Source organism: Enoplosus armatus, chromosome 19 (assembly GCF_043641665.1).
Source record: "Enoplosus armatus isolate fEnoArm2 chromosome 19, fEnoArm2.hap1, whole genome shotgun sequence".
Lineage (NCBI taxonomy): Eukaryota > Metazoa > Chordata > Actinopteri > Centrarchiformes > Enoplosidae > Enoplosus > Enoplosus armatus.
Window position 1 is genome coordinate 16,722,612 of NC_092198.1, and position 21,185 is coordinate 16,743,796.

Consider the following 21,185-nt stretch of genomic DNA (forward strand, 5'->3'; position numbering starts at 1 on the left):
GCTTGTAATTTTAAGGAGAACCACAATAGCAATGTCAGCTTAAGGGGATTTTGACTGGAAACAGAATAACTCCTCAAGATTTTTCAGAGCAATTCTCTCTCCAACTTGCCTCTATCTTATTTCTTTATTTTCTTCTTTATTTCCCCTTCTCTGAAACAGACCAGAAGTTTTCACCTTGGTCCCCGTCTCGAAAGTTCAATGAAGGCAGACGCCTCCCTCCAGCCAGGAACATGAAGGGCTTATCGGGCAGCCGCTCCCAGCACCAGATCCCTTTACCCTACGGCTTGGACTATGACCCCCACGTCCATGACCTCCACGCTCACCATGGCTCTGACTCCCGTCACTCGTCCTACCTGCTCAGCCCCACAGAGAGCTGCCCCATGGACTTCCACCACCGCTACTCACCGCGCAGCTCCATCCACTCTGACTGCATGATGATGTCCCCTGTCATGATGCCCCCAGCTGCTGCACCTGACCACATCTCCAGCAGCACCTTCCCCAGAATGCACTACAGCTCTCAGTATTATGACTCAGCCACACGGGACGACTGCGCTGCCATCACAGCCTCTGCCACCTCCCCAGCTGTCGCTGCCGCTGCAGCCGCGGCGGCGGCCTCCTCCCATCTAGCCGGCACCAAGAGCAACCGCCTTCCTGCTAACCTACTAGACCAGTTTGAGAAACAACTGCCACTGCACCGCGATGGCTTCCACACGTTACAGTACCAGCGCACCTCCACCACCACTGAGCAACGCAGCGAAAGTCCTGGCCGCATCAGACACCTTGTTCATTCTGTCCAGAAGCTCTTCACCAAGTCCCACTCCCTGGAGGGATCATCCAAGATGAATGGCACAAAAGGTGATATGGTAGGAGGTGGAGGAGGAGGAGGTTATCACCATCATGGCCACCACTCCACCAAACATGGTAGCAAGAGGAGCAAGAGCAAAGAACGTAAGCACCGCTCTGGCGGCTGGTGGAGCTCCGACGACAACCTGGATAGTGACAGCACCTACCGCACACCCAGTGTCATGTCACGGCACCACGGGGAACATGTCAGCCACTGCTACCCAGATTCCATGCACAGCCACCACTTTGGAGACCTGTCACTCAAAACATCTAAGAGTAACAATGATGTCAAGTGCTCTGCCTGTGAGAGCATGGCCATGGCGCCCGAAGGCAAATTCATGAAAAGGAGCTCCTGGTCGACACTGACAGTCAGCCAGGCCAAGGAGGCCTACAGGAAGTCATCGCTTAATCTAGAGAAACCCATGATGCACACGGACCTCAAGCCTTCATCGCGGACATGTCACTACCTGCAGGTGAGTGGTACTTTACTATTTATCAAAATATTAATATATCAAAAGCTTAATATGTTACACTGTATATGGATGGTAGTCATAGTGTTTGGGGCTACTGAAATGTTTATGTGTGCATCTGTGTGTATGCTACTGCTGGTATGTCACCATAAATAAACACTGGCTATATAATTCATGTTAAAGTAACAGTTTTGGTAATAACACAACAGTTTGTTATTATTCTTTATTTCATTTGAGAGGGAGCACCTGTTGGTGTCAACCTGTCAATCATATTTACTATTAATGGGGACATCACTGAGCTAAAGTGTGCTCGTACAGTAAGTGGTGTAATTTATGGCCGTTTAAGACTTTGGAACAGTTACTATATGAACTTAATTGTCATTGCAATCTTAACATACAGTAATGGTGCTGCTGTTTGTTCAAAAGCTAAAATATATAGCCTTCTTCCAAGCCATTCACTGGCATTCCTGTCATTGTAGTTAATATCTATCACTTTAAAAACAAGCAGACAATATTTCAGATTTTATTTATTTTTGTGGTTTTTGAAAGGGCAGTAAATGCAAAAGAAACCCTGAACATCAGCTATCTGAAAATATAACAAACAATAATTGAGATCAATATCCACTCATCATTCACCCATAGAGGCCTCTGTGAGTAAAATGCAGTGATTGATGTATTGATTAGAAATCCTGCCAGGGAGGCCTTTCAGATTCCACCTTTCTTTCCGTTTCTCTCCTGAGGGCAATTACAGTGTCCAGTGTGAGAAGCCAATATATTTAACCAGGATTCCCCTTTGTGTAGTCACCTCAGGGAGCTATTGTCTATTAAGATGTTGAGATCAATTGAGTGAATCAATGTCATGGCGGAAGACACTGAGAATAAAGGGCTACTTGAGCTAGACTGCAATGTAGAAAACACACTGGTTTGGCATCTTAACAAAAAATACATACCGTTTAGCCAGAGCTGATGTAGGAGGTTGCATACTAAAATAGAAATAAATGATATTATACAGAGCTTTTTAGGCCTCTGTCTTTGCTATCCCACTGACACATTAAGAGACTGAACTAGTTAGCCACAGGTACTGGCTTCAAAATCATAGTCAAAAGCCAAGTGTTTGGGGTTTCAGCTATCTTTGATTAAATTTCTCTTCACTTTTAATATTCAGCACTTAGCAAATGCTCTCATCCAGAGAGACTTACAGTGAGTGGAGCATTGAATACTGTACGCTTTAATTCCCATTTCAAATAGCTTAACATGAAGGTGACTTAAGATATACAAATAATGGAAACATGGTGACAGGAATTTCAGTGCTTTCTGAAATGTGAATTAAACTTAAAAAAGGGGGCGTCATCAGGCCTTAATAACATATTTAAGGGGCTTGGTGTATGTTTCTCTGCACCTCCCCTCACATGAACACTTATCTCTTATGAGAAGCTGGCCTGGGCTCCCCTCTCAGCCCATTATGAAATGGTCTACTGCTTGTAAATGGGGATGAGAAGAGCTGAAGTGATTGGCCATTATTAAAGCTCGCCCCAACTCCCCCCTGAATGTATGCCTTCTACTAACATTGCATTCATCCTGCTCTTTTTCACATTGTGCCCTGTTAGGATTGTGCTTGTACCTCACGCAATCACCAAAAATACAAACATTTGTTGGCAAATGAAAACATTAACATGCATGCACTGTAATCAACGTTTACAGTCTGCCCTATTTTTTTCTTTTACTAATGACAGTGGATTTGAATGTTGCTGCACTCAAAAAACCCCACAAATAGTTCTCTAAGGTTCTAGATACATTCCTGTCCATGCTTGGAGGGGGAGAAGAGTCTTTGCCCAGTGCATGCTCTTTGATGCTATGTGGAGTGCACACTTACACAAAGACACACGCTGCAGTTGTTTGTTACATATGGATAAACAGAGGCTCTCTCACTAGCATTCGACAAGCTTATGTGTCAGCGGGTAGAGACCCTGCAGCTGCCGCATGGGCACATTCTGCACCGAGCGTGTCCGCACAGAGCTTTATTCAGTGGAATGGAAAGTGAAGGGAGATCTGTACACAGGCGTTGTGGTCAACACTCTGTGTGCTCATCGGCTTTTATCTGTTTGATGTGTCTGGGTCCTTTAGGTCTGGACAGGTCTGCGTTGGGCAAGTTGTTGACATAATCTTGTTTCAGCAGTTGTCAAGTCTTCAGGCTAGCCTCCTCAGCTAACAACCCCTGTTGTAGGGTGAAACTTATGTGAAACAAAATTACTAAACATTATTGTGAAAATCTTAAAGATCATCACGACACGTCAACTGACAATCGACAGACAAGGAAAAGGTAGAGGAATAAGCCCTTCATTAAATGATCATTTACAGCTATAAATCAGAATCAGAATCAGAATCAGAAATACTTTATTGATCCCCGGGGGGAAATTGTACTAAATGAGGCTCATTGCAGAGATATTGTGCATTTTGACAATGCTCTATAGTTATTTTACAAATTACTATTTGACCTTTTGTGCTGAAAAACTGATCATTTATTTCGCATGTAGACTAAATAAATGATGCAATGATTTGCATGCCAGCTATCACTTTGAGTCTAAAAAGCTGACTTGAGAAAACATTTTTCTTTCTACTTTCTTTTTTTTTGTATTTGTATTACTTATTTTCAAATTTTATTCAACATTTCTAAGACTAATTATGAGATGTCTTCAATCGCCAACTTGGCCAGGTCTCCTGTGTAAGAGAAACTCTTCCATTTTAACAGGATTAAGCTGGGTAAACAAAGTGTAAATAAATAATGGTTTGGCCTGGTCTCAAGATCTTGAGGCATGTTTTGAAGGTGAGAAACAGTACTGAGTGTGCGGTAAAGGCAAACTGTGCAAGGTTTCTGAAGTACTCTATAAATCATCTAGCTTCAATCAATCATATGTTCTTGCCCTTCCTTGTCTGAAGTGTAGCCAGTGCACTGCTTACTTTTTAGTGTAATAATGAAATCTCTCAGCCGATGGCAGGGAATTTGAAAAGATTATCTGGGGAGGAACTCTGTCTCTTCTTGATGTCTCTATTAGATTATCTCCTGTAACATCCCTAAAGGTCGAGCTGGTGTCCTCCCTGTGACATACAGCGGCCATTGCAACAAAGTATGTCTCTTGGGGCACCCTGCTTTTACAGAGTGTGGCACTGTATGCCCAAATAAAGCTACAGGGCATTTACCTTTAAGTGCATGCTCCAGGTAAGATTATGGAGATAGATTTGGGTAATAGTCTGCACTCCTGTCAAAGGGGGTTAAACATCCTGCACTTACTTACTGCAGCTACAACAAATAGGTGACTAGGCTGTCAAACCCTTACTTCAGAGTTCAGTAGACTGCATTTAGTGTCACAAATCATATACCTTAAAACAACTAACCAGCATACTGTGGGAAGAAATTACAAGACTCACTTACGAACTACAAATTGTTCTGCCAGTTCTGTTTTCTGTGCTAGACACATTAATGTCTGCTACATGGTCTGACGAAATCACCCTCTGTAGGGAGAAGATGCTTTATCCTTGCTTTTATTTTTATACAAAGTATTCTCAGTGTTTAGTAGTAACTAATGATGGTGTGAAGCAGCTTGCCTGTCTAGCTGCCTCAGAGGCACAGCTGAACTTGTTCTTTCAGGTGTAGCATCAAATGAGCACAGAAATAAGGTAACGCTAATGAGTTAGCGCGATGCTTCCGTGAGCGATGGCTGCCTTGTTAACCACAGCCCCAGACGATCAATGGTTGTGCATTAGGAGGAAAATGATTCTTTTACTTTATTGCTGTCTTTAAGCCTGATTTAGTTTCCAGACAATTGCTGCATTTTATTCCACTCATGTGGGAGAGGATAAATGTATGCATAGCAGATTAGAGAGCGTGATAATTTTACTGATAGGTCTTTGAAGAAAGACAGAAGCAGGCCAGCTAATTTTCATGTTACCTCCCCAAGTTAAGCAGGGTTAACTTCTCTTTCAAGATGATGACACACAACTATGATGCCAAATATCACAACATTAGCAAAGTGAATGCTAATCATTCACTTTCCTACTCTGCTATTGCACACTGAAATGTGGTGTTCAGTGAGGCATTGCTGCCCAAAAGAAGTCCATTTGTTTTGGATTCAAAAGGAGAGCTCTAGTAGCATATGGTCTAAATGCTTCAGAGCCTTTTTCATCTTGACTACAAACACATTTGGGGAAGAAATCTGAGTAAAATCTACTAGATTAATGATGGTGAAAAGCAATGGGTGCTATTATTAGCATCTCTAAATTTTCATGATCATCATTTTCATGCAAGTGCCTTATGCTGTCTAGTCCTTCACCTGTCTGCCCTGCTGAAGCGGGCCGTCAAGTCAGAGAGGATATTGGGTGTTAAAGGATAGACTGAGAGGGGGACAGGTGGCCAACAAGAACAGATAGTGAGAACTGAAGTGATAGAGACAGCATTAATGTCCTTCTAGGCGTAAAAAAAAAAAGGGGATATCAGCCAGCAGTTCAGCGACTGTGGCAGAGAAACAGCTATATGATCGGGTAAAGGCAGATCATTAGGGACAGCCCTGCATCTGGGACTGTTGTTTTAAGAGCTAAATCTGCCCTGTGCGCTGGGACAACTGCTACAGCAGCACCACACACTGACAGTGTTGTAAATGCATGATCAATATCGTGCAAGAGCATGTAGTGTGTGACACATCGCCATCGTAAATCACCATCTTCAGGAACACAAAACCTCATTGTGTTCGTGACGGCCATTGATTTAGATCCTGTGATTAATTTGACCTGTGAATATTGATCACAGTTCAGTCTCAGTAAAATCAGGTGAGCTAAAATATAAATAGTATATTCAATATGACAATCAAAACTATTGAGGGTAATTTCTTTTTAAGAGTTAAATTGGAGGTTTCCTACCTTGATTTCTATCACATCAAAATCTAATTAAAAGCGACTGGTTTTCAGTACATGAGCACTTGGTTATATGTAAATGCTTGTAGCAGAACACTGCAAAGTGCACAGTAATTAGTACACAATCTCTTAATCACTATGTTAATCCTAACGCTGTAATGTTAATCCTGATGCTGTAATGTTAGGAACAGTCACTGTTTACCATTATTAGACTATAAACACAAAAAGCTATTCATGCTACATGACGTCATGTTATATGTATTTGAATGTTGATGATTTCTGTAGTTTTTATTTCAATCTTAGAAATGGATTTTAAGGTACAGTATGTCAGAAACATATGCTGTGCTCCTTTGGCTGTCAGTCAAAGCTAATGAAGAGCTCATATGTTTTTTTTGTATTAGCTTTGGCACTGTGTCATTAATGACAGTGTGCTGATTTAAAAGTTACAGCCCTAGCCTCATGGGTATGATTGGCAGAGTGTGAGGCAACTTCTATTAATCTTTTTCAACAAATCCTTGAATTAAGTATGCCCATGTTTTCATTTGCAGTATGAGTGCTATTCTCAAAGGTTGTTTTACCCATCCCATTCAACTGGTTTGATGATCCTGCAGATGTAAAGTAGTATTTGAGCTCCCTCTAGAAATGTGCTGATGAATCTCACCCAGTGCTTCAGATTAATTTTCTTCCAAATAACATAACATGGACTCTTAAAATTAATGAATGGAAGGGTAGATTGTGGATATTATTACTATTATACAGTAATGCTGACTTACTGCTGACTTACCACAATTTGTAGAACTGGAAAACTAGATATTGATTAGAATCTAATAAATGTTCTATGACAGCTCTTACTGACAGTTACCTCAAACTAACCTTTATACGTATTGGTGTTAATTTGATCCAGCGCTCTACTTTGACAATTACCAAGAAGTTTGGAGTGTGCAAAGAAACCTGAACATCTGGGGGAAACCCATCCAAACACAGCAAACACATATTTACTACATACAGTACATACAACATAAGCCTTGCTGCTAAGGTCCTGCTTATAACCCACAGCACTATCAATGTATTTCTCTGTGTATATTAAATCCACAGTGCATGACCAATTCCCTCACAGGATGCAGCGCTCCTTGTTATTACCACCCACTAGTCAAAAGAATACAGATGGGACAGAGCCTTCACTTGCACTCCCCCACACACTTCCAGCCAGTTTTTGTGTTTATTCCAGACAAACCGCTTTCGCTGCTTTCGGAAGTGTACAACCTACTGCTCTTAGCGCAGGAGAGTGTTTTACAGAGAAAGACCTAGATGACAAAATGTGTTCAGAACAGCAAATGAAGGAGCTTTAATGAACTGGGGCTAGCTTGAACCACTGTCCCCTGAAGATGACACGTTGTAACTTAAATATCTACCAGTGATTATTTTACTCTATTTCCTCCTGAAGAGGCTTTTAATTTACTACTTTCAATAAAGGGAAGCCACATGTGCATAATTCTGCTTTTAACTTTCACTCCATGACCTCAAAAAGTCAACTTAGATCATATTTGGGAAAAAAGGTCAAACAATTGTTGTGTTTAAAATCGAAGAATCCTTCATTTGCTGCACAAATTTGCGGTTCTGCCTTCTTGCACTTTCCTCAGTAAATATCCGTTTAGTATTTAAATGATGGTGCATGTGTTACTGCAATGTTACTATGTGTGTGTTATAAAAGCTGAGATTCTATGCAAGGGAATAAAAATACTATAGGTTCAATTCCTGCTTTGCAAAAAATATATTTCAGTTACTTAGATGTTCTGATTTATCTTGCATCTTGATTGTTGTATTGAAACATATAGTGTAATTAATGTATTATGTGATTAATTGCCTGTCGCTGGTGTATTTCAGAAGTACAGTTTAAGATAATCATACAGATATATGGTTGTGAAAAGAAAATTGTGGTCTTTGAAGTCAGAGGAAAGACCACCATTCAGCTAAAGAGCCGAAGACACAACTCATTCCCAAGTTTATTTAATTGTGCCACGATGCCAAAGTCAACTGAAGTTACAAAAAACAACATATAGATAGTTTTTAGGCCATGAAGTCTAAAAACGCTTCACCTGTCATGTCATGTTATCATATCATCTCCATCATCTCATGGATTTTGAAGCTGCTCGACATAAGCTTTCTTTTTGCATTATATGCATGTGATTGAAATATTTGGTGAAATATAAGGTGTTGATTTGTGAAAGATATTATTACTGTAAAACATTGACAGATGTCTCTGTCGGCTATCTTAACTGGTCCTTGAGCTAGCATTGTAACCAGTCAGCTGGAGTTCATCCAACTTCTTATCTAATACAATGTTCACACTTATTTGGCTTACAATCAACAAGAAATAAATTCAAATTCCTCAACAAAATAGAGGTTTGCTTGATTTCCACAAAGTGTTTCCCACATGTTACTGCTTCAACATGTGCCTTTACGACAGGCAGAAAATGCTTTCTACATTGTGGGATTTCTTTTTGGTTATAAACAGACTGCATATATTTTACACATTGGACATTCAGAATTTGGGCACTTATTGCAAATGTACAATGTAGCAAACAGGTGATGATTTCAGACACGGTATAAAGAGAGACTGTGTCTGAATGTTTCAGAACCATGGACAGAAACAGAGAATGTGTTTGAACGTTTCAGAACCATGGACAGAGCTCATACAGTATAAACATACATAATTATTCCCAAATCTGTGTGTTTCATTATTCTTGCCAAATATCAGGACATTTTCGATAAAACTAAGAGAAACTAAAAAATATATATATCTTTCATTTTCAAAAAGTATAAAATGTATATTGCTTTTTACAGCAGTGAAACACACTACAGTTTAATTTTCAGTAATGACATTAAGCTTCTTGATGACAATTGTAGAATTTAAAACTTTAAACTGTTAAATTAGTATGATTTAAAGTAGGACCTCAATAGGGTGTTTCTCATGTGGATAACACTTTCTGGAAAGCAAGCAATCCTCTATTTTCTTGAGGAACTTGAATCTTTTTCTTGCTGATTGTAAGCCAAATAAGTGTCAACACTGTATTTGATAAGAAGTTGGATGAACTCCAGTTAACTGGTTATAATGTTAGCTCTAAACAAAGCATGGCCAGCTAAAGTACCAGGTAAGACACAGTAACATGTCACTTTATAATGCTTTACGTGCGCACGAGTTGTGACTCTTTTAGTTGTCAAGTTCCATAGCTGGTGTTTGAGATGGTTTAAGCCATTTCACCCCAGTAGTTAAAGTTTTTCAAAAGAATGATTCAAAAGGGCCGGAGGGTTGCAGATAGGAACTTAGCTTAGACAAACCCACTGGAACTGATTCTCATGGGTGGAGTAAGGTTAAGCATTCAGCTTTAATTTGAGAGCTCAGAGGGGAATGAAATAGAGGCGGAGCTTAAAACCAGGGATGTGAATCAGCTTAATTTTCTGTTTAAGGAAAATCCAGCCAAAGCTCATCCGACTACTTGTCTGATACAGTTCTCACACGCGTTTGGCTAATTGGGCCCCACTGTACTTGCAAATAATACCTCTGCTGTAGTTCACGGTACTAGTCTAATATTTTGTCTCAGAGCAGGACAACAGCTGTACTCCACCTCAAGTAAACAAGTAATATCACCTTATGGTTATGAATGTGTGTGCAGTATTCAATACAGGTGTGTTATCTCCCACAGGTGCCCCAGGATGAGTGGAGTGGATACCCAGGCGAGAAGGATGACGAGATACCGTGTCGACGGATGCGCAGCAGCAGCTATGTCAAAGCTATGGGAGAGGTGGATGATGAAAGTGGTGACTCTGACGCCAGCCCTAAGACCTCCCCACAGAAGGCCATTCGTCCCGATGCTCTCGTCCTCAAATCAGCCATGCAGAGACCCCATATAGACTCCCAAAGGTAGGCCTGGCCGCTGAGCCCAATATGTCCATACCAAAGCTATGTGTTGATTTCATTGTATTCCAGATCTTTTCATGAAACCATTTAAAGACGAATGGATGCTCAGAGGGTGTGCTGAAAATAAGGCAAAATGATGCAAACCGATGCATTGCATCTCACACTAACATTTTAGAATTTTACCTCATGAAACTGACATTCTTTAAAATAGATTATCATCAATAGGAATAGCTCAGGAATTGGTGGTTGCTTTAGGGTCAACAAAATGAACTGCTTTTTTCTTGAATCATTACATGCAAAGGCTTAGATGTGTGTGTGTCCTCTACCCTGAAGAGGCAGTAATTGGACAGTTGGCTCCAGAAAATGACAAAGATAGTGGTAAATGGTACATAGACTATACTATGAGATCAGTACAAATGGTTAAGGTTTAGCTTCACTGTGCTGCGTAGCAGAGCTGTCATGCAGGGCATTGGCGCAGGTGCTGGCTTTTTAAAGATTCAATACAGTGGGAGACTTGTGGCATCACCAATGCTACATCAATATTTCTTTGATCAGCACCCTGACTTACAGTGAGCAACGATGCATGTCAGTACTGCAATAAGACCTGTCTTTCAGCATTGTATGCAAACTACTCCACACATTTCTATAGTGACGGGCGGCATGGTGGCGCAGTGGTTAACACTGTCGCACGGGAGGTAAAGCTGGTTAGAGCGGGTTGGGGGTTCAATCCCCGGCTGCCCCTGCCATGTCTCCTTGAGCAAGACACTGAACCCTAAGCTGCATGGCAGCTCGGTCGCCATCGGTGTGTGAATGTGTGAGTGAATGGGTGAATGAGACTTAGCTGTAAAGCGCTTTGGGAACTGTGAAGGTTGAAAGGCGCTATATAAGTGAGATCATTTACCATTTACCATTTATAGCTGTAGTATTTTAAGAAATAAGTAATACCTTTTGGGGAATGACCGAGCAGGAACCAACTTGCACTGAACTGCCAACTCAATGCTGCTGTGTCTCTGAAACAAAAAATCTAGTAAAAAACATTCAGTGTTTTAAGGGAGAGCATTCAAGTGGGTTAGTATAAATTCTAAACCTTGCATTCAATAAATGTTTTAACACAGCCTCAGCCTTTTTGTTTCTATAGATATGAACCATCTAACACTGACTCACTGCTTAGTCTACATGCTGTCCAAGTAAAACTGTTTGCAGACGCTGCTTTTTGCTCAGTTATCCCTGAGAGATTTGAAGAGGTTTACATTATTTGGTGATTCCAAGTGAAGTTGCTTGGCAACAAAATGAGAGGAGGAGTTTTTTGGTATTGTTTCTTACATCATTTTATGCATTTTAAGCTGCTATTTGGAGCTGGGATGTATTTACTTGTTGGCTTGTTTTATAACACCATTATTAACTTGCTCTTGAGCATTGTTGGCTAAGTATTTAATCCACAACTGTTTCATGAAATCAGGTAAAGTAGTGCTCTGCTGAACGTTGCAGTACCAAATGGGTTTTGTGTTGTGACCTTTGTCGTCTGCTAGTTCCAATATTTGCCCAACATCTTACACAGGCAATGTGCCTCATCTTATCACAGTTGTTGACAAGTCTGTAGTAAAACTGTCATATTTACACAATGTCAGACTCAAGAGAGAAGGCTTAAATGTGCCTGGGCTTACAGGATGGGGGAATCATTGACACACGAAGGGCACATGTTAAAGTTACTGACTATTGTGTTAAGGGACCATATACTGTATGATGAGTAACTTAAGGTACATCTAGCTGAAACTAATGCAATTTAATACAATAACTTTGCAATAAATCCTACTTTTTCGAGGGTTACATAGCTCAGTTTTTGTTGAAACAGTTTAAGGTGTTGATACAACTTTACGGTCATTTGGAGGCTGTAGTTTGTCGTGCTGCTATTTACTCTACACTGTGATATAAATGAGGTGGACAGTATTTATCAATAATAATAATCGGTGTAAATGTAAAAATAATGTGTTGCAAAAGTCTCTGCACTGGTCATGTAGAGTGTGAAACAATAGAGATCAGTTATCAGAAGCCTTAAATAGGTGGCCACTACATTGTAGATCAATAGATCCTGTTTTTCAAAAACAAATTTGACTTCTTGTGCACTACCTTTATTTAAAGAGTAACTTAACATTAGACTGCCCTCTCTGGCTCACAATTACAAGTCTGTTTCGCCTTATGTGCCCTGTTGAACTTGTAACCACACACACAACAGTAATGTCACCAGTTTGTGCAGTCCACTTGTACTTCACTGCAGCAAGGTGAAAAGATAAACCACTGGAGGTCAGCAAAGACAAGATTTCCAGGGAGTGTTAAGTTACTCTTTAATCACTTCCTAATCATCTCTCTGTGGTGACATGTATCTGTTGCCTAGTAATCTAGCACAAACTACCTAATATTCCATTAAGTGTATTTGTAAATCAGGATGCTATTGCTTCACCTCCCTACTAAGCTTATTGTTGCTCAGCTTGTTTTACCTCAGCTCATTGCTCTCTGCCACTGTTTTCAGGCAGTGTGGCTTTCAGATATAGCCAAATTCTGTGAACCTTGGCGGACGTCACGCATCCGTCATCCCTACTGCCACTCAGTGCTATTTTTGTTACCATCATCTCAGCGGGGTTCTGATCACTTCGGCTTTTGTCCACAAACAAATCAGCCCTCTTGTTTTTTTAGCCTCTGGTGGAGAATATAATAATCTCTTATTATTGCAGCTCCTAGCTCTCATTGTTTCTCTAATAAGAACCAGAGACAAGCCGTACACATGCTCTCTATAGTTGTGGGATGGAAGACTTACTGTTTTCTCATAGGATACTGATAGGTAGCCTAGTCATTAAAAACAGCTCAATGTTGATCCCAGCAGTTCAGATACTGTTGTGAGGAGATGAGTCATTCAAGTGGCTGATATTCATTTGGGACAGACAGAAGAGGACACACCATGGCTATAGATGGTAGACAGTAGATTTGTTATCATCCAGTGATGTTCCATGTGTGGCTTTTGAACTGTGCAATCGTATCTATCCCTACCCCCTGTCCTTGTTCAGCCAGGGCTACCACTTGCAAACCACAAGAGATATGCGGCCCCACCCTAGTGTCACGCTGGACCCTGCCACCTTTCATCCCCCGCCTTTCCGCTCTCGCAACCAGAGCTACATGCGCGCCGTCAGCACCCTCAGTCAGGCTAGCTGCGTCAGCCAGGTGAGTCTCACACATGCATGGCACAGAGGCAACACCTGAAGACATGAAGAGCTTATATTATGTTGTTTTGTATGCAGTAGCTTTGTGTAGAGGACATTACAGATGCATAAAACATCCACAGGTGTCCATATTGGAGGTCCACAGCTGATTGTTTAGTAGACATAGCCTTGGAGTCATTAGGCATAACTAATTTGAGCTAATTTGTGCGGTTTTGGACAAGGAATGAATTGATACTCTAACCGATAGCATACCTTTGAATCAGCTACAGATACAGTCGTATTTTGTTTACAGTTTGTTTTGTGTTTCGTACTATAAAGAAATGTGAAATTGTACATAATTAACTAAGATAGCAGTTTCACATCAGAGTGCTGTATCCTGCCTTGGCCCAAGGATGTCTGGAACAGGCCACTTCATAAACGACTCATCACTCTCCTGTTGTTGTGGCATGCCGGCCAATTAGCTAGCTACGATGCCAAAAGCTGCAGTTTGTTTTGACTAACTGAGCTTATTTTTCTCAAACTACAACTACTTTTAAGAAGTAGAGACTAGGGCTAGAAACACAGCAACTTAATGTCTAACCTAACATCACACACCAACCTTTTCAGGTTTCTCCCTTTTTCATACCCTGCTATGAATCTATACAGTTGGATCAATTGTTCAAGTCTGTTTTGGACCTCCATGGTGGCACAAGACGTGGTTGCTAAGAAGATTTGTGACACAGCAAGAAAGCCTCCATATGGAGAAGGAGTAACAAGAGGAGAAGAGATTTTTTCCAAAAGAAGGGTTGTACAATCGGCTTACTCCTGTGGGTGCTAACACACAGTTTAATAATAATAGAGAAAGGTCTTAAATAACAGTGAAACCCAGCTCTCTTCTGTAATATAATTTAGTACGTTAAACACTGTACAAGTAATAAGAAAAAGGCAAGATTATGTAGGCAGAGGACAGGAGGGGACATGACAGGATAGAACAGAATTGGATAGATAGCTCCTTTTTGACATGATTTTGTTGCATGGTCTTGACATCAAATGAATTAATCTCGTGTCAGCTAGAAGAATTTAGAATGTTTATAAGAGACTTGCTAGAGCTACAAGTTAAAGAAGTGAGACTGCAGTGTGTTTTCCTATTTTTCATGTAGTAACATACAGTATACAGTACATATCTTTGTTTTGGGGTTATGTGGTGATGGGATGCTTTTTAACACAAACTGAATGTTTTTCTGATTGTTTTCTGATTGTTTTCTGTTGTCATCTGCCTTTTTTTCATTTGATCTTGACATTTATTCAGTTTAAGGTCGGAATTGACAGTGGCATTTCCTTATGCTAACACTCCTTCATATTTGCTGTGCAAAGGGGAAGAATCAAAGTGAGAAAGAGAAAGGAAGAGGAAAAATTAAGGACTGCTATTCCTGTTTTTGTCTCTCAGGTGAGTGAGACTGAGATCAATGGCCAGTTTGAGTCAGTTTGCGAGTCCGTTTTTAGTGAAGTAGAATCCCAGGCCATGGAAGCCTTGGACCTGCCTGGTTCGTTCCGCACTCGAAGCCACAGTTACCTCCGTGCTATTCAGGCTGGTTATTCCCAAGATGACGACTGCTTGCCTTCAATGACATCCTCCACTGTCACTTCAACTCTCAGATCCACAACAGGTAAAACAATTCCCCCCCTAAATGAGAGAGGGCTTAGACTACATATTCTCATACATCCTACACATGCGCACAAACTTGGCATACCTACATATGTACAGTGGGGAACCCTTGAGCTTCAGAGATGCCGGGCTGAATGATTCCAGTTATTTTCTTTGGAAGCTATGGTGTGCGTGTGTTTGTTTTTGCCTCTGCATACCCCCGATTGTTTAGATGGATTTGCTTGTGTGTTACTTTGCACGATTCATGCATCATTAGCCAAGCTTCTAGTTGGTCAATTGTGGTGTTGCCAAGCTGTAGACTAGGATAAGGGCGGGAGGGTCACATTTACACTCAGATGGCAACACACGCTCACGGTACACAATATCACAACACAGCACAGCCACATTACATGGCATGCCTAAGAGGAACAGGCCCTACCCTAAGCATGTTCAACTGTGGTGTTATATATGTGTTGTACGAAGCGTGTGAGTTACTTAGGGAGGGGTGAAGACCAAAAAACGGGCCAGGGGTAGGGGAGCGGTAGGTTGTTGACATATTTGTGTTGAGAGGATACCCTGGACAAGCCTTCCGCCTGTCCTCCCCCTGCTCTGTTGCACCAACAGATTAGCATATGCTTTGTAACCGACCTTGTAATTGAATAAGATTAAAAAACACAATCTTGTAACCAATTTAAGGTAAGTCAACAACCTCTAGGGAATAGACCACGTACAAAAACACACACACACACACCCACACACACACACACACACACGTGCTGGTTGCACAAAGGAACTGTCCACTGATGATATACTTATCGGGTTTGAGAAGTGAAACCTTCAATTATTTGTAGTATTGTTGTATTGTGTTGCATGAAACTCAACCTTTTGAGCAGCGGTCTCAGTCAAAATAACTAATGAATGGCATGTAAAGTTTATTACAGGACTTCTTTAAGTTTTTTTAAAACAGTCATCTTCAACTCCAACTTAATTTTAATGGTCATATTTCATTGTTAGCTACAATTACTATACGACAGTGGAGATTTTCTGAAAACAGCACATTTTGTTTATGGACTCTCGTATATCTATTTATACTACATGCTGCTTTTTTAATACAACATACAAGGATTTCGTGATTTTGTGCAACACAGTGCGAGCAATATATATCCCTAAAGTTAGCATTTCAAGTTCTTTGTGCAAGCAGAGTCTTTGCAGTAACTTCCTCCCTTTGGTGTTTACCTGCAAGAGTAAAGCTATGAACCCTATTGAAACATTTTTCTTTAATGACGTGCATTTTTAAATATTATGACCTGGATTTTTATTGTTTTTGTACACTTTTCTGTCAATTTAATACTGGAGACATTTGCACTTTTACTCATTTTGTGAGCTTTGTTTTCTTGTGCAATCTGGACTTTTGTTTTTGGAATCCTTTCATCTTCAATTGGGTTTCCATCCACGATTTCTTCGCTGTGACAGAAGTACTGAGGATAAAAGAGTGTTCTCCAATCCCACTGTCTTATTTGCTGAACTCTATTCATTTAGCTCTCTTCTCTAAATCTGTCAGCTCTATATGGACTAAAACAAGCAGTTGACTGTACAATATGATGTGAAGTTGTATTTTGAAGACTGGCATGATGCATCAATAATAATGTCAGATAAGGTTATAGCAACCCAGAGGAAGGGTTCCCTGAATGGTGATTAGTTATGTACAGTACTGTCACCTCCCAGTTAAGCTATACTGTAAATAATATTTCTCTTTTGGTGTACTCTTTTCACTGTTATGAGGGAATAGTGGCCTTAACATTAAATAATGTAACTTATCCAGGCTAACTTGGCTAAGAAAAACATTGATTCCTGGAATCATGTTTTTATGTTAGTATTCAGTACTAGTTTATGATTGAATTGTAAGAGGCTTATGAAGCAAACCCTGTGTGAGACTAGTGGGCCCCTGAGTGGGGAAGGGATCCCATGATGCTTCATAGGCCAGACGAGCAGCAAACCCCTCTCCATTTGACCATCCATCTCTTGAAGGATAACCAGGGGGAAAGAACAACTGGAGGCATCAGTGATGATTGTTGCAGGTATTTTAATGTTGACACGCATACATATATCTATGTATATGTGTGTTTTTGCACTGCCTTCTCAGTAGAAATAATAGATACCTAGAGTTATATAGGGTGGTATAGGGTTATTTGGTAGAAATATCTCATTATGTTATCCTAAGTAGCAAACACGGTTCCAAACAACTCACAAAACCTCAGACACTTTAATTTCTTCTTAAAACCGTGATCCCTCTGAAAATTGATAACAGTGATGAATGCTGGCTTTTGTGAGTTGTTTACCATGTCTCTATTTTAAGTGTGCTTAGACCACATTGCAAGTGTAAATGTATGAGAGATGTACTTCCCAAACTTTTCGGAATGTTTTCATCTCGTAACCATAAAATAGCACTGAATGTTATCGCATTGCCACCGTCTCCAATCATTTGTGAGAGCAGCATCTGTCTGCTGTACATGTGTAAACTTTATTTTTTCTTTCCATGAAAATCTGACTTCTTTTAAAAAAGGCCACGTGTGGCAAAGTCTAACCCTTGGCATTGAGTCTGTCAGCTGTCTTTGACTGTGGGATTGCAGTCTCTCCCTGGTGCAGCCCTGAAGGGGGGAGTGACCCCTCCCTTCACCGGGTTACTTACTCCACATGGTCTAATCAGCCACCTTGGACCTGATATGTTCAATAGGGTTCATATCTGCTTCTTGGCCCAGTGAGTTGTGATTCTCCTACTCCCTTTACATCTTTTCTTTTGCACAAAATGGCACAAATTTCAAGTCACTGAGAAACATTTTGATATGTTTTGAGAAAGGGTTCTCAGAAAATGGATTCATGATTTGATAATGATTGATGTATTTCATGTTTAATTCCACTCTTTGCTGTGCTGTGCAGTGAAAAGATGGAAAGAAGCCTTGAAATGACTGAGAAGGCAGTGTAAAAACATTATGAAAAGCCTACAGTACGTGAGTTTAATGACAATCATTATTGTATTAGTTAAGTTAAGGCACTCAAGAACCCAATTCAAAAAAGATGCTGTATATTCAGTACTGGCTCTGGCAGGAAGTAGCTCCATTACATGGGGGTGACCATCTATGCCATTTTGGATTGTTTGTAAAAAAGTTATGCTTGAACACAGCAGAAAGTTCAAGTAAATTTATAAAAAAAGAAAGGTATAAAACTTTTACTGATAAGCAACTTTCAAAAACATGTCATTATGAATTCCACTAACAATATACTTATATAAGTATATGCGAATATATTTTGATCAAAAATGGACAGATGGTTTCTTAACATTTGTAATTTTGTGATTTTATGACACTACTCAGTTACCTCTTGGTTTGGTTTTGTACAATTCTGGTGCAGACGTAGTTGCATTTGAACAGCACACCGGTCTATGGTGGGTGCACATTCCTGAGTTAAACCTTAAACCTTTAGAACCAAATGGGAAATCATTGGGTCTGATCTTGTATGTCTTTGGAATTACTTGCCACTCACATACTGTATGTTTTCCATAGATATGTGTCATATATATTTTCTAGTTCAGAACCCGAATCAAATCACACTCCAGCTGTTCCTTTCACTTTGAATGTCCTTCTGTTTGCATATTCAAATCTTTCTTACAGAGGGATATGATGTTGTGGATGGGACCTCTTTACTAAATGACGACATGATAGAGGATGATGACGGTGCTAGCTCCTCTGCCTATGCGGAGCTGGAGAGGCTGGAGAGAGAGACTGCTGCTGCTCGCAGTCACCACAGTACTAGCTCCACCGTAACAGCCATCTCTGTCCCACCGGCATCCCCACCTTCATACAGGGTCCCCTCTGCCTCACCCATAGCCACCTCTGAGCCGCCAGTCCCTCAGGCCATTCAGGCCTTTAAAGAGTCAGCTAACATGGTTGCTGCCTTCAACATGCAGTGGAAGGATGAAATCTCAGCAATGCGCTATGAGCTGGCGGAGCTGCGTAGAGATGTCTGTGGGGAATTGAAGACTTTCAACAGCAACTTCTTCAACTTTACTCAGTGCTACAACATGTGGACTTTGTGCCGGGAGCCTTGCAGCGACAGCACCACACAAACAGATGACAGAGTGTCCATAGGAATTCAAGCAGGCTCAAGTTGGTCCGTTCGACAGAATACAGAGGACAAGTCAGTGATGTGCCAACCAGAGCCAGCACCCTTCAGCATTATGGATTTGATGGACCCACCACGAATTGAAATTATAGAGGGAACCCCTGAGAGCACACCAGAGGGGTCAGGCAGCCCTGCCAGCCCACTACCAATAGAGGACTTCCCATGGGAGATCAACAAAAAGCAAAAGGGCCATAAGCAGCCAGACACAGGTGGCCACACGGGTGGTCACAGAAGCGCCAGTCTAGAACTGTGGAGCAGGAAGTACACCAGTGGGCCCATGTCATATCTGTCTATGTCATTCTAATCATTCCCATTCTGCGCATACTGTAAAATGAGATGAGGAAGCCAGGGATAAAAGCCTGACATTTACCAAGAAAGGCAGTGCTGTTGTTAGATGTCCCTTTACTCTATGCAGACACAGAGTCTGTCATCTCTTGAACAGGTTACAATGTTGTTCAAGCAATCTTTTAAGTGTCTTGCTTAGCCATGAAATAAAAGAGAATGGTTTTGTTTTACACCTGAATGAGGTGACAAGAATGTGAGAGAGAATGCGGCTGATGTTCAGATCCTCAAGTGCCAACAAGTGCAGCATCATCTTCCCTCCGCGGTCTTAAATACCCAACCTTCAGAAGAAAAAGTCAATTCAAGTAAACATGATCAGAAATCTGAGGGTCATTTAATGATAAAACTCAATAAATCAGCCATTGTGAGGTGAAGCATAAGTTGGTCTGCTTCTGCAAATGAATCTGAATAGCTCATGTTCATTCCAGTTTCTCTTCATGTAGAAACATTCTCTTAAGCACCTGAGTATACTGAAAAAATACTGTGAATAACTTTATAAACCCTAGTTTTTTAAAGAATGCATCAAAGATGAATTCATTATTATATATATATATTGATATATAATTTACTTTTTAGTTATTCTAATCAAAGCATTCCTTTGCCATGGCCTTCATCCATTTTGTAGCCAGTTCCAGTTGAAATGGGCATTTTGAAAATCTCCAACTTACAAAAGTTTTTCTCAATGGCGAACTGGTGAACCACACAGCATAAAGTAGTAACTGTAGTAAGTTAATAAACAGTAGATAATGCTGACGAAAACTTATAATAAACCCTATAGAATTTGTAAAAGCCTAATCCTCTGGAATACTGTATGGATGACACTGTCTCAAGGCTTTGTGGACTTAGTCCCTGGCTAAAATTGTTTACGATGAATCATTTGTGACTGACTTCTAAGTCTAACAGCATGTGGAGAGGAAAACAGTGAGGGGGATTCACAGTGATCATGAAGTATGAATGTATTGGCTTCAGTTCATTCCTGCACAAACTGCATTCATGTTCAAACTCTGTATATGTATATAAATGTACCATTTTGTATATAGAGAAACTTATATTCAATACTTGTACTGTTTGCAGTTATAAGCATACCAATTTCTGACAGCGCTGAGAGGGGTTATAGTAGTAATTGTGGTTCTAAACCAAACAGCACTTTTTCCAGTCTTCGAGGTCTGTCTCCATGTATTTCATCATGTTCATCATCCCGCTGTTTGTGCACCTCATAAGGAAGTTGGTAGTTCATACCAGTGTTTCGCCTATTGTTTTTTGTGCAGTGGTGACTGGAGGTTCTTCTATGTTTGGTTAAGTGTCTTACCTCTCCATTCATTTTTATTTTAGAGGAAAGGGTCCAACAAATACTGAATTGGATTCATTGTTTTGTTAAGTCATGTTTAGAGATTTGGACTAAATTCTACCATAGTCACCTTTTTTAAATGCCACATTTCTCTAGTAATGGTGGAATTTCATGCTGGGGTGGTTCATTGCTGCTGAAAGATAACAGAAAAACATTGGTCCCTATAAGTAGACAATCAGAGCCGCTGAGGGCCTCTACCTCTCCGACATGTCCCCAGAGGTGCAGTATAGTACCGCTGAATGTACTAACACCGCCTCACTAGTGACGGCTTAGCTGGGCTCCTGTCAAACCTTAATGGGTGGGAGCCCTCAATCATCTGCTATATTTGGCTAATTACTCATTT

At 40.6% G+C, this 21,185-nt stretch overlaps 1 protein-coding gene across 1 annotated transcript; it reads left to right on the plus strand.

The window, feature by feature from the left end:
• Positions 1–230: 230 nt before the first annotated feature.
• On the plus strand, positions 231–19,456 carry dlgap2b (discs, large (Drosophila) homolog-associated protein 2b). The gene is made up of 5 exons (XM_070925341.1): positions 231–1,316; positions 9,923–10,140; positions 13,197–13,350; positions 14,776–14,995; positions 18,642–19,456. The coding sequence occupies exons 1-5, from the start codon at positions 231–233 to the stop codon at positions 19,454–19,456; spliced, it is 2,493 nt and encodes an 830-aa protein (XP_070781442.1).
• The last annotated feature ends 1,729 nt before the right edge of the window (positions 19,457–21,185 follow it).

Coding starts and splice junctions, on each gene's coding strand:
- dlgap2b (XM_070925341.1), top strand. CDS start 231: ATGAAGGGCTTATCGGGCAGCCGCTCCCAGCACCAGATCCCTTTACCC. Junction 1,317..9,922: donor GGACATGTCACTACCTGCAG/GTGAGTGGTACT, acceptor TATCTCCCACAG/GTGCCCCAGGATGAGTGGAG. Junction 10,141..13,196: donor CCCCATATAGACTCCCAAAG/GTAGGCCTGGCC, acceptor GTCCTTGTTCAG/CCAGGGCTACCACTTGCAAA.